The sequence below is a fragment of the Phaethon lepturus genome, unplaced genomic scaffold, assembly GCF_000687285.1.
Source record: "Phaethon lepturus isolate BGI_N335 unplaced genomic scaffold, ASM68728v1 scaffold7247, whole genome shotgun sequence".
NCBI lineage: Eukaryota > Metazoa > Chordata > Aves > Phaethontiformes > Phaethontidae > Phaethon > Phaethon lepturus.
Window position 1 is genome coordinate 26,372 of NW_010549718.1, and position 14,292 is coordinate 40,663.

At 37.5% G+C, this 14,292-nt stretch overlaps 1 protein-coding gene across 1 annotated transcript in view; it reads left to right on the forward strand.

The window, feature by feature from the left end:
- Nucleotides 1-14,292, forward strand: part of LOC104623294 (laminin subunit alpha-2-like) — a gene marked incomplete at both ends in the record, with an annotated part of 58,364 nt that overhangs the window by 17,465 nt on the left and 26,607 nt on the right. The window contains 2 exons of the mRNA XM_010290342.1: nucleotides 344-471; nucleotides 12,550-12,761. Of these exons, the coding sequence (XP_010288644.1) occupies nucleotides 344-471; nucleotides 12,550-12,761 (340 nt within the window). The remainder of the gene's footprint in view (nucleotides 1-343; nucleotides 472-12,549; nucleotides 12,762-14,292) is intronic.

Here is a 14,292-nt window from a genome sequence, read left to right on the forward strand (position 1 = left end):
TGATCTTGAAGGTCCTTTCCAACCTTAGTGATTCTGTGATTCTGTAACAGTAATGCAGCCATTGTACGGTGGAAAGACAAAGGTCTGCAGTTAAATGTTCTTTTTGTTTTACATAGAGAAATAATTATCCAAAAGTGCACAAACACCTGACTTGTGAAGCAGTAATTGTCACAGCTAACCTCTAGAACTGGGTCTCAACTAGCAGCAGAAAATTAGAATATACATTACAGACCTCTTACAAGGATGGGCTGAGTGAATGACCTTCGAGGACTTTCCATATGTAAATTTTCTAATTGTGAATTTGTACTTCTCTTTGTATCCTCTATTTGTATCTTCTGTTTAGGACTGCAAACACAACACAGGTGGTTCATATTGTGATAGATGTCTTCCTGGCTTCTATGGTGATCCTACTAAAGGGACGGCTGAAGACTGTCAGCTGTGTGCTTGCCCCCTAAATATACCTTCTAACAAGTAAGATGTATATTTATTGCATTTTATGCTTTTTCACTTAGTAAATTGTGTAACTTTTTAATTTATTCTTTTGTATGTGTACTTGAGTTTCTTTGTGTTTTAATCAAATAATACATTCTGCAATATGAACTTACATTCTCTTTTAACAATTGTAGAGTGCTTAGCTTTGCTGAGAGGCAAAGATCAAGACAAAAGCTGGATGAGACTAGGCTAGAAAGCACAACCTAGAGTCTGGATGACTGCTGTTTTCTTTGAATCAATAACTAGCATTTGCTTTTCTGTTCTTTTTAGGAGTAGCTGTTTCTAGTTTTAAAGTTGAAGTTACAAATTTGACATGTTTGGGGTTTTTAATAATTGAATTTAAAATCAAAATTTGTTGATCACATAAAATAGTGATTTCTTCTGCTTTTAATTTTCCTTTTTTTCCAGTCAACATTCAGTGATAATGTTGATTTGTTTGGAGTCTGAATTCAGCCTTAGATCTTGCAAGTTAAAATACTTTGTCAGTATAGCTCAGATAAATCACTATTCATTTGTTTTGTTAAATAAAAATAATAGTGAAAAGTTAATAAAATGTTTCTTTTATTACAAAAGGCTGTCTGTGCTAGTTGCTACCTACAATTTAATAGACCCAGTAGCTTGGATTTTTTTAATTGGTGTTGTCACACTTGGTACCTGGAAAATAACTCTTAAATCATTTGATGTAATATAGTTGAAGAAAGCTGTTCTGGATCGTGTCTGGACAGCTTTTCTTGTGTATATAAAACATTTGAAATTATGTGTATCAGTTTTAATTAACACATCTGGCTTATGCCATCCCGCTTCAGAGGAGAAGAGCCCTGGTGCAAGTAGCACGTGTCCAGATTACACAGAAGAGATCAGGAACTGTTGAGTACATGTCAGACATGCTTGCAGTGGTAACCAATACTTGTTCAAATTCCAATCACAAACGGCATGTGGCTCCATTCTGAAAAGAATCACTGTTAGTCCACACAAGCCTTTCAGGAGGATTGTAGAATTGTACTGGAAGATTGTAAACTAAGCACAGAGGCTGCCCCATCCCAAGCTCTTCACACAGCTTAAAAGTTTTAAGTGGTTATAGGAGCTGATAAATCCACTGGGGTAATTTTTTTTTTTTTTCTCTCCCTTCAGCCCTGCATCTTCTATTTCACCCCATTTTCCCCAAAAGAGAAGTCAGATTCTGTCAATGAAATGCACTTTATTATTTATGAGTATAAAGAGTATTTCTGAAGGTTTATAGGGCAAAATCCATGGCTACCACCTGCACAGAGAGGGAGCTTTGCAAGGTGCAACTAAAGAGGAGAATATAATCTGAGTGGCAGTCTGCCAACATAAGGTACAGATGAACTAGATTTTGCTCTTAAGTAGTTCAGGCTAACTCTGTTGCTTACAGTGGCATTGTGTCCTATTAAAATTGCACTGATAGGGGCAGGAATAATCTAACCATTTATCAGCAGAAATTCCAGGGGATTGTAGCATGGGAGCCTGCCTTCCTGTTACCACAGCTTTTTCATTGCTTTTACTAGATATACATGGGATTATTATGTCTGCTGCTCAGACATGGTAGCTCTGACATCCTCATTGCTTTCACATACTTAGTATTTCCTTGCGTAGTTAATTAATTCTCTTTCTTTTGTTTGAGAACATTGTACTGGCAAAGCAGGAAAAATGCTATCACATTTATATCTTGTGGAGATGTGCAATAAACCAAGTCCAATAGATTGAATTTAGGTTTTTATTGGCAAAATGCCTGGAGACCTCTGTTAAGTTTTCATCAGAGTTCTGGCTGCTTCACTTTCCTCTTTTGAAATTATACAAGAGTCCTCTTTCTAATATTTAGTTTTCTTGAAAAACATAGTTACAAAACAAACACAGAATATAAATGTTCTTGAACTGTGAAACTGTGGGAGTCCTGAACCCTACGAAGTTTAGCCCCACATTAGAATTGTGCAATAGTTTCTGATTTCTAAAATGGACAAAAGCAAAACTGTGACCAACATCCTCAAGCTTTGTAGAACTCATTGTAAGGTTTAAGCTTTTATGAATTTACAGTTCCAAACCAATTATTAAATTTATGAGGAAAAAAAAAAAGAGGTTGTTAAAGATTTAATGAAGGCTGTTAAAATACTAATTTTTCTTTCTTACTTAGTTGTCAGTGAGTTTGGTATGCCAGAGATAATATATGTAGACAATTCAGATTCTTTCATACGAAAAATAAAGAAATTTCTACTAAGCTCATGTCATTGTATGGATGTAGAGTATGTTCTGTTATTTCTGAACAACCTAACAAGGATTAACTTATGTACTAAATGATTATAAAGAGCTGTCTATAGATTTTAGTTCCCATAGTATTTACTTCCTAGCATGGCATGACAAGCTATCTGTAGGTCTCTAAAGTTTTGGTTTTTATAGCAGTGTTTTATGTCTTTATGATGTTTATAACGGTTCTCATCATGGTTTTCACAGCACCTGAGTCTTTTTCTTTGCAATGCCCCATAAAGTCGAGGAGAACTGTTCTATCCATTTTAGAAACATGGTGGTGATGGAGGTGTTCTATAGTTATTTTAAGCTGATTTAACTGCTTCTCATTCCTTCTCCTGTTTCTTACTGGCAGCAGTTTCCATATGCAATCACTGAAGCCAATCATAAACCTGCCTTCTGAAGCACAACAGTGATAAGTGACTTGCCATATGTCAAAAAGAATGCTTGGCCAAATCGGGAAATTAAGTTGTCTAAGCTTGTTTTCTAGGTCCTGGGCTCTATTTTCCTCTTTTTGCATATATCTCCATATTTGTACTTATATGATGCAAGCGAGATCAATACCCATATTATAAATGGCATATCTAATGCACACTTGACTACTTTGTCTTAACTCTTCCCATTAATGCATCACTCTTACAAACCGTTCTAACATTCTTCATCTTTAAGGAGTTTCAAATATACTGATTTTTTTTCCATAGAAATTATCAGGAATACTACTATATAATTCTTTCTACCAAATGTAGATGTCTGGGATAATTACTGCTTTTCTCTTGAAGTGGTGATTAATTTAATACAGGTAAAGAAGACCCTGAGAGGAATATAATAACATTGGAAATAGGACATAGAAGATATCTCACTCAGCCTGGGAAGGTCACAAGTAAACTCATAGGATGTGAACTTGGAATTCTGGTTGGTCTCAGAATGTTAATATTTTACTGGAGAATTTAATAAAATCTGAATCTCATTCTCAAGAGGTGTTTTCTATAAGATACTTGTAAGCCTTTAAGAAGCTCTGACTCCCAACATAGACCTATCATAGACAGATAGATAGATAGGTATAGTGTATTCATTTGTTCCATGTCCTGACTGGTCCTAATGTTGTTACCTTATTTAAAAATTGAAAAGAGTGATGATGAATCAAAAGGGACAAAGATTTTTTCGAAGCTTGTTTTGAGAGATCAATACACACTGTTCATTAGTATTTATCACTAGTGAGTAATGAGATTCTAAATAAACAAGATGATTCTTTTCTCACCCTGCTATCACATATTTCCTTTATATGGGAATATATATGGAATATACAGATGGGAATTTCCTAATATATTAATGTTTAGTGTTGAGATGTAGACTTACTAAGTCACATAAAGAATCAAAGGATGCTAGGTCTGAGCATAATCCTTAAAACATGGAAATTCTGCTATTAATTATTATTGCTTAGTAATAATAAGTTTTCATTATTGTTATCTTTAAAATTTATGCAGTTAATTTCAGAGCTCTTGATGGAACTGTGGTACGGTCAATCTTGTGCAACGTTATAATGAGCTGTGATTGCAATCTCCACAAAGTTTCCCATGTAACTCTTACAAAGTCTAAGGTTGGGACTGACAAGCAGGATCTTATTTGAAATAAGTCAGGTGCTGCTGATTAGATTCAGTGATAATATGAGCCTCAGTTGAAAATTGCTTTCATTGCTGTTTAAAAATAGAATTAATAATTAGTATTTCTTCAACTGGCTCCTCATACATTTGTGAATCTATTCTTAATTGAATGCCATTGCAAAATAACACAAACATAATCCTCACAGGAAAGAGGAAAATCCCAGTATCTGTCTGTTTACTGGACCTGAGGTTCCTACGTTTTTCTTACTGATCTCTTCTATGTCTGTGGGATAACTTGCCCTATGACAGACAGGGTATTTATAAATGGAACTAATCTATAACAGAAACAGAATATAGAGTAACTGACGTCAGATCATAGGATGGATGACTCTTGAGAAGTGGGGTTCAGTCACCAGCAGGTAATCAGGTTACATGTTCCTAATTAAGATTTTCTGTCTTCCCTGTGCCTATTATTTTCCAGAAACTTTCATCATATATCCTGCTTTAACTTATCGAAGGTCACATTACGGTTATTTGTTATTATTGTAGTATGATCTTTTAACTTGACTATACCTTCCTTCTGATGTCTTTGTTAGAGCAATTATATTCCCTCTCAACTTCCTTCTGATGTCTTTGTTAGAGCAATTATATTCCCTCTCAACTTCTATTTTGCTAGCTTACTTTTCAGATATGTGCTTTCTTTTCCTGTTCGGAATAGTCACTCCACTATGCATCTGCTCCTGTTTTTTTTGGGGTTTTTTTTTTTTTTTTTTCTATTTGGTTGATGAGAATTGATTACCATTATTTAGATGAGGTCCTATAAAGATGCTCATATGTCTCTGTCTCTAATAATAATTCCAGAATGACAGAAGAACAGGTGCCTCTTCTGTCTTTTAGAGTGTCAGGAGGTTTCCTCACAAAAGTGTGTTAAAGGAGAAAGATTACAGAAAGCAAAATGCTAAAAAGCGAGGGAGTATAGTTCAGAGTTAAAGACAGAGGTGGAGCTTGCAAATGCCTACAGTATCCCTATTTATTAAAAGAAGAGCTAAAAATAAGTAGAGCATAGCAAAGAGGTAAAGCTTTCTACTCTGCAAGCTATTCTTAAACTTCAGCGTGCCTGTCTGGCCTGTTGCTTGAGGTTGTTGGCACTCCACTTACTCAAATGTATTCTCTGGGAAGCTGCACCAGATTATTTCCCTTTTTGGCTCTCCCCTTCCTTGTTCACTGGGTTCCTTTCACAGCCAGTTATACGTTAACAAAGTTAACGGAGCTTTCAAATCAGTTGTCCTTCAGAAAGACTTATACAGGGACCACATTATGGCATAGAGTGTTTTGCCAGGCCCTCGGGGGCACAAACAAACAGCTGTACATTCCTGCCTTTTTAATGGTATCCAGACCACTCGGTGGCAGGCTCAAGTCCCGTAATAACAGGCTATTGGGATGCTGCCATCCGTTACTCTATATTCAGTGTCACAGAAATAGCAAAGTCATTCCAAATTCAATTTGCTGGAGTCAAACTTAAGCCCCATGTCCTAGACCAGAATCGCTTTTCCTGTGCACTGTTTTGCAAATTAACGATCTCTGAAGTGAGAAGAGAGCTATGCTGCTAACAGTCTTTTCTTTATGTTTCTTCCTTGTCCCTCTTCTTACGCAATACCAACAACACAGCTTTAGCCCAATATGCCATTTTGACCGAAGTCGTGGATTAATATGCGATGAATGCCCGGCTGGGTACGTGGGACCACGCTGTGAAAGGTAAGCAAGTACCGTGCTTTTAACCATATGAGAACTGAAACAAAAGTATAGATCACATGGAACTGGTCTACCGTTTTTTTACTTCCCCTTCTCGCCCTCATTCCTGTGTTCTGAAACTCACTGAAGAAATTCCTGTGCATCATCCTCTGATATTGTGTCCATGCGTTTGCATATTTCTAGGGCTTGTTTTCTTTTTTTTTTTTATCTTGTTTTATTTATTACCATTACTTTATGGTAAAGTGCAAAGCTTCCAAGAAGCATTTGCTGAGCAGTAAAAGTGTGGTTTTTTTTAAAAATGATTCTTCTAACTTTTCTGTCACTCTTTTGAGATTTTTATAATTATTTTGTCTCTTTTGCCATTTGAATGTTTAGAGCATGGTGAATCAAGTATTCAGTAAATTACTGATGCCTCATTTTGAAAAGTTAATATGCAGCAAAAATGCAGTTCTTCTAATAAGTTATTTGTTGATTTTAATTATTTTTAAATAACATTTTACATTTTTGTTGCTTCTAGTTTCCAGTTGCAGTCTTTATTTAGCAAATAGAACAAGCTAAGTTTTAATGACAAAAAAAGATAATTCCTCTTTGTCATGTACATAGAAAAGCTCAATATATATTTTCTACACTTCGCTACTACCTGTACAAAAGACAAATAAAAAAATTATGTCTAGTCTGTCTTTGACTATGACAGGTCTACGTGACATCTCTAGAACTGAGCGAGAAAGTTCTCTCCCCTTCTAATATCCCATTATTCTGGAAGGATCACATGGAGAATTTAAATGAAATTGAAGGCTAGTGTGAGCGCTGGTGCTAAGCTCCCAGGAACCCCCTTCCGCAGGAGGTGAGACCGCATAGACAAGGGATATCACCAGTGTCTGCACGCCTTTCTGTCCCTTGGGATTGCACATGGATGGAACAGCTTTCAAGAGCAGTTAGTGTGCCAGGGGACCTCTGCTAGTTGTTTGGAGGTCATGATGAATCAGCATTGGCTTTGGCTCCATGATCCCAGTCCCTTGTGACTCTGCAAATGACACCTTTTTTAAGAAGGGTTGGAGGAGCCAGATAACTATCTAGACAGGTGTTAGATAGTTACAGGGCTTGAAAATATGGCACTTCAATAGTCTTGTGCCTTTTGGTACTTCCATGAGCTGCTTGCAGCATTTTCCAATGTAAACCCTAAAAAAAAAAAGTAAGGCCTCTGAATGAAGACTTACAACACTTAGGCTGGGATGAGGAATGAACCAAGAGGAAGAGCCAACCAAGAAAGCAGGAACCTGACCATACGCTGTGAATCACCCTTTAGTCCTGTCTTTCCAATTTACATTTACAACTATTTCCTTTTAAATCCCCTGTTGTGCTATATCTGTCCTCAAGTGAGAGTGCAGGCTGTCACCTGTTTCCACCCATCATCACTGAATCTGGTCCTGCTGCGTGCTACTTCTGCCTGTCTTTTCCTGTCTGTCTTGGAAGTCATCACTTTCTTTCAGCTGGTGGGCTGTGAAGTTAATGATGGCAGGAATAAATTGCATCAAGAGCACTTTGATGGCAGTTTGTCAATGCAGGGTCATTGACAGCTTCCATTAGCAACAAGTGCTATTTCTGAGTGGAGCAAAGGCTCCAAAAGTAGATGCAGTAGGACAGAATCTGAATAAGTGGCAGGCTTGGATTTTTAGCCTGATTTCCTAAGGAAATGAAGCTAGTGTGATCTTTTTGTGCATGTCTGTCTGGCTGCCCGCAAAGACATTTGAACTTGTAGGTCAATTCCAACCAAATTTGACAGAAGAGCAGGAGGTCTCAAAGATGATAATTGCTCCTGAAGGTTTCATGAAAAGAAGTGGCTGAATAGAGGTTAATAAATCTGAACATGTCATAGCTAAGGCAGAGAATACTGTGTGAACTCATACCTGATTAAACAGCAGAGAATACATGAGAGCGAGAGAGAACGAGAGAGATTATTAAAATGTTCTGCCCATAAGAAAACTTTCACAGGGCAAGGAAAAAGCACTGCTGTAGTCTGAGGGGTTACTTCCTGCTGAACAGCAACATCCTGCAGCAAATAATCAGCCCATAGCCTTGTAACCATGAGACATAAATCCATTGGAAATTAGGCCATTAATTCCAATGCTCATAGAACTATTTGCTTTTAATTGTAACAAGTTACTTGGAAATACCCACAGCTGCCAATAATAACGAACAGGAGAATGCATGTTGCCTTCTGCTATTAATAGTGATTGTATAATTGCTAAAAGAGTTTACATGAAATTCTCTTTCATTTTAGCAACTGCAAAGTGACAAGTGATCTAAGCCACATGATTCATTAACTGAACAGTCCTAAATTGTCATGACATACTAAGTATCATGAAGTGAGCATACACAGTACTGTACTTATTTGGCTACCAAAATCGTCATCTGCCCCCTAGGGAGAAAAGATCTTTTATATTTTTTATATATATATACACATATGCACATCTGCATTGTAAAATGTCAAAAAAAAAAAAAAGCTACTTCTCTCACTTGAACTCTTCAGGAAAATGTTGTCAAAATTGCTCAATGTTCTGAGGGGTCTGGCTCCTGACATTATCAAAATAATTGCAGTTATAAACTTTGGGAGTTACCAACATATAATTGTAGAGAAAATCCAGCTTCCCCATTTAATCCTTTTTCCAAGGAACTAGACTTACATTTTTCCTTTGCTCACTGCTCACTTTCCCAGGGGATATGAGGTAGGACAGACCCTAACTCCATAGAAAGGGTGTATGAGACTGTAAAAAAGCTGGCCTTTGAGCCCAACACATTTACAGGATGATGACATGCCTTTTCCAACTACACAGTCTTGATATAGACAAGAGCACGCAGTTTTAGGGGAAAGAAGCAAAATAGGTGAGAGTCTAACTTCTCCTGTAGCACCCCTCCTTTTATTAATATGGTCCCAGTGACCTTTTCCTCCTAGAAGGAGAGATGTGAGCTCAGTGTGACTTAAGTGGAAGGAAAAGGGTGAGCTTGGTCATGTCCTTCCTTTTCCCCCCACTCTTTTTTAGGTCTAGCACGGAGTGCCCACAGCCACAGTCCCTTGTAAGTCCCTTGGCTTCAACTTGCTGCTCCTTCTAGCTAATGTAATTCTTCCACTAGTGCCAGAAGTAAGAGGAACAGGCTGCCCAGGGAGGTGGTGGAGTCACCATCACTGGAAGTGTTCAAAAAACGTGTAAATGTGGCACTTCAGGACATGGTTTAGTGGGCACAGTGGTGTCGGGATGAGGGTTGGACTTTATGATCTTAAAGGTCTTTTCCCACCTTAATGGTTCTACGATTCTATGGTTCTAAGTACAAGTCTGTATTGCAGTGCTGATGGGAAAAGGGTCACACAATCAGGAGGTTTGATACAACAAATGTGTTATATGCAGGATTGTTTACAGCTCGCAAAGGTGTGCACTCTGATGTTAGAAAAGGCGAGATTTATAGTTGGTCATACAACAGCAACATCTGTGTTGTGCACCTGAGGTAAGATTTTTAACTGTGTTAAAAGCTGTTTCTCCACAGGGCTTTTGCCCAATTTTGTACACAGGTTGAATGCACATATTTAAAGCAACCGTAAAAATAGTATTTCCAGACTTTAAAGTGTTTGGATTTGCAGCCTAAATTAGCTCTGTCTCAAGGATTGTGTTTTTTTTTTTTCCTAGTAAATATAAAGAAATGTATAAAATAGGCCTGTGTTTGTGTGTATATATGTGTATACACACAGCACCACACAGGCTGCTATGAAGAAAATGAACTCCATCCCAGCCAGATCCAGTACACATACATACACATATATTTATATAGTAGCCCTGTATTTGGCACTAGTTATGCCAAATGAGGACAGAGAGTGCCAGTCACAGACACACCTGCATTTGAGGGTAAAGGTAAGCATAGAGGAGGAAAGAAAAATATGGAAACCATCTTTCTTCACTGCTTATACTCCTATTTTTGTTTATTTTTTCATCTCAGAGGTGTTCCGTTGTACTTAGCAGTCATTTATTTAGATATGCATTTTGTGTAATACATAAATGTAATTTTACATGCCACATGCATTACTGTTTGGTTTTTTTTTTAATATGAACCTTGTCAAACCTGTAATACTTTGAGTCTGAGAAGAGTAGCTGAAGTAGAAATGTCTTCAAGGGAATAAAGATGGAATTAGTGAAAGTAGATTTTTTTAATCTTCACCTGCAACTTCAGAAGTGGGAGAGAAGTGGAAGAATTTACACATAGGTGTAGGCACACGGTTTTCTTTTAAGCCAAACTGGTTTACCCATCCTTTCAGGATCATCTTGAATCTGGATTTGAGATTATGTATGTATGTAAGTAGAGCATAGCTATGTGATTATAGTGGGGTTTGCTAATTGTAATTAGCAAAGTCTAAACTGATGAGAATATGAAGAGTTATCAAGGTCTCCTGCTATTAATAGAAGGAAATGATTAGCAGTGCATATCTCACAAATCCCTGGAGTACTTTTTCTGTGAACTGCTTGGTAAGTTTCTGTGAATGCTATCAGATACAGAACTAACCCCTAAGTGAAAATGAAAGAAGAAAATGAATACATATTAAGTGAAGTCAAATAGATTCGTAGTATCAAAAGATACAAATTTATGACAAATACACCAGTAATAAGTGAGAAAGATCTCAGTGTGGGTAAACTTCATACATCATCTGTTTTAGGTAAAAAAACTACTTAAATTATCCAGTTATTCTTTGTCTTTGATAAAACATGGATATTAATTGTTACATGTATTAAGAGACATTCCTGGCCTTTGTAACTGAGATATCATTGCTGAAAAAAATTGCTTTGGCCAAAGTAAGCTGTCAGTCTTTTGTGGTTGCTGAGATATCCTCCATCCAAGGAAAAGAGATCCATTTCTTTGCAAGGAATACAAGGAGGTACAATACATGGCTACATTCATGACAGGTTCTGAAAATATAATGCCTGAATTATTCTAATGGCAAGATTTTGATGTATTGTTGCAATGAGGAGGTAATTGTTAGAGATGGCTATGCAAAAGGAGTAAAGCACAATTGGCTACATTGTGAGAATTTTCACACATGTTCTTGCATGTGCTTACATGCACCCAAACCACTGGACTGTTTATACATAGTATTCATCTGTGGTCTGCATTGTGGGTATTTTTAGAGAATGGAAAAAATCAGTCCTACTTTGTGTAATAACTTACTGCAAAAAAATGTTCAGTTAGATCCATCTATAATTTCCTCTGTAGTCTCAGTTATCCATTTTTATAATCTTTTCTATGATATTGAATAATAATTTTAAAAATGTTTAGACAGCTTTGTTTAGGATCCAGTTGGAAGCTTCATGAGATATTCTGGATGCAAGGAAAAGGATGGACTTCATGAGCATAAAGGCATAAGAGTGAAAGCATAGTGGACCTCTGCATTCCTGTCTTAGGATGGTACCCAAAATCCCTGTTTAACCGTTAGAGCTGCATTCAAACCCACTTTAAAATACTAGGGAGCATTATTTTATGCAATGTGTTTCATGTACTTTCTGTTTTCTTTACGTTAATTGGAGTTCATCTGAGATGCACATGAATAACTTCATTAGCTGGAACTGGGCATTTTTTGTTATTTTTCTTCACTACCTGCAAGTTGCTCTTACTGTGAAGTGTGAGCAAATGTAATGGAAAGGGAAAGCAAACCAGAATATAAATTGGAAATAGGCTGTGAGATGAGTAGAAATTTGCTTTAAATACACATTCATGTTAAGTCAGATTTGCTAACCTGTTTTACATGGTACTCGCAGGAAATTGCTGGTGGGCAAGGTAGAAGAGAAGGTGATATTTTTAAACACCTCTGTTAAAATATGAAAGGTATAGTACACACCAGCATAGTTCCTGTGGTAATGAGCAATCTTCTTGTTACCTGCCTACACACAGAAATTAGCAATCCGTTAACTAGACAAATCTGACCATGCAGTAGATCAGGGGAAGGCTAAATCAGGGGAGGCTCTTGTTAGGTAAACAAATTTATGACTGTATTACTTTCTAAACCTGTTTTTGTAAACTAAATGAATTTGTAAGGTATAGGGAAAAAATTATCAACCTTGCTGATAAATGAGTACAGAACATCTAGACATGATGTGCTGAAATACAAAGCCTATGTAACACGGACCTGAATTCCTCTAGTGTGCCAATAGATGGATTTCTTATTATGCTTTCTGTCGTCTTCAGTGCCAGTGACAAGATTTTTGTCCCACTGAAAGCTAATTACTAGCAGACCTGGCAGGAGTTCAGCTGGTACCTTATCTACAGTGTTGTTAAAAAGGAGAAGGGAGAGAGAAAAAAGATGCTTAAGAAGATCAAATCATTTTTGGTGATTAGTGAGGCAATAATATTAATATTTCTAATAAGACAATTATTTAAGGGTCCTAACTGGTGATGTCTTTTACGTTAGGTGTGCAGAAGGCTATTTTGGACAACCTCTAATACCAGGGGGATCATGCCAGCCATGCCCGTGTAATGACAACCTTGACTTCTCCATTCCTGGCAGCTGTGACAGTTTGTCTGGTGCTTGCCTGATATGTAAGCCAGGTACAACAGGCCAATATTGTGAGAGGTGTGCTGATGGATATTTTGGCGATGCTCTTCATGCAAGGAACTGTCAACGTAAGTCATGAACTTCTACTGCTCCTGACAGTATTGATCTATCCTATATCTGTTTTCCTGAGAGGAAGACTGTGCCTCTGTATGTGTGATCAGGAGAATGACACGGTGTACTTACACCTCTAATAATGATAGTGTTTTACTTGCATCTGCATCTGGAGAGGGAAACTTCAAAGTAAATAGAAAGAAGAACCTATTAAAAAACTCCCTGTTGTAGTTAAAGCAGTAATGAAGCAGACATGGAAAAAACCTGGGACAGCGGAGCATTGAATGGATGCAAAAGGTTATAATAAAAGTCAGATCTACAAAAATAAATACAAATACATGAAAATGATTCACTAAAAACACTATAAGCCATGTAGATGGTGCTGAAAGGAGGGAGTGATATTTCAGTTACTGTAGGGTCCAAATTTGGCAGCACTTGTGACCTGCTTCCCACCTACATGACCTTGGTAAGAGTTGGGAGCTACTGCCTCTTACAGGGCAAGATTCTCCCACCTCCTGCAAAGCAGAAGCTAAAATCTCCCGACAAATTTTCTAAGGTGCTCTGGAGGAAGATACCTGGCACTGCAGCAAGCTACCACTTCTCAGCTGAGTGGTGCCATGTTTAAGTATGAGCCCCAGTTCATACTTCCCCATAGTGACTGCAAGAAATTAAGAGTAGGTGGAAGATTTGGTAGGAGCAGGAGCTTTTGCGTCTGTCAGAGGGAGGGACTCTGGCACAGTGCAGAGCATGGCTATTAGGCAGAACAAGTGCTTTCAATTTAAAAACATTCTCCACATACCCTTCCACCCCATTCTGAGGAATGGAATACAACAGGTTATACACTGTCCTGAAAAAGCAGAGTATTTTATTTCACAGTCACAAGGATTTAATCCTTTTCTTTCATTGGAATAAACTCAGAGCAACTCCAATGTTGTTGGAGGTGTTATATCAGGATAAAATTATGCAAGTAAAAGAGCTGAACCATTGTCTTACTGCTCTGTATGTAGGAACACAGGGGCCACTTCTGAAGTATGTGTTGCAGGCACAAATGTCTGAGCCACTGGCATCCATCCATTTCCAGGATTTGCTCTTAGTGGCTTGTGGTTTGACAGTGAGAATACTAAGTTCTCCTGGACCACCTAAGACTGCATGGGAGCCAGTGAGATGCAGAACATCACCAGGTTTCTCAGCTAAGGCTAATAAATGTTGATATATGTAAAATCATAGGTAGCCATGAAGATGTATACTTGTGTATATGCTTTCTGCACCTACTTTATACAATGCTGGATATGAGTTGGACAATCACATACGTTCTCTGCATGAGTTAACAGTTCATGATGAATGATGTCATATAAGTTAGGGTGTTAAGTGTGTAATGTGATTTAAAAAGAAGTGTATTTCAAAAATCATAGCTTCCAGTAGCTTGTCACCACTCCTGAAACATCAATAGGACTGTTGCTTTGAACACTTCTACAGTAGTGGCAGCTGCATGGGAAAGAGATGTAATATGAGAAGAGTTAAGAAAACCTACAATTAAAAAAAATGTTA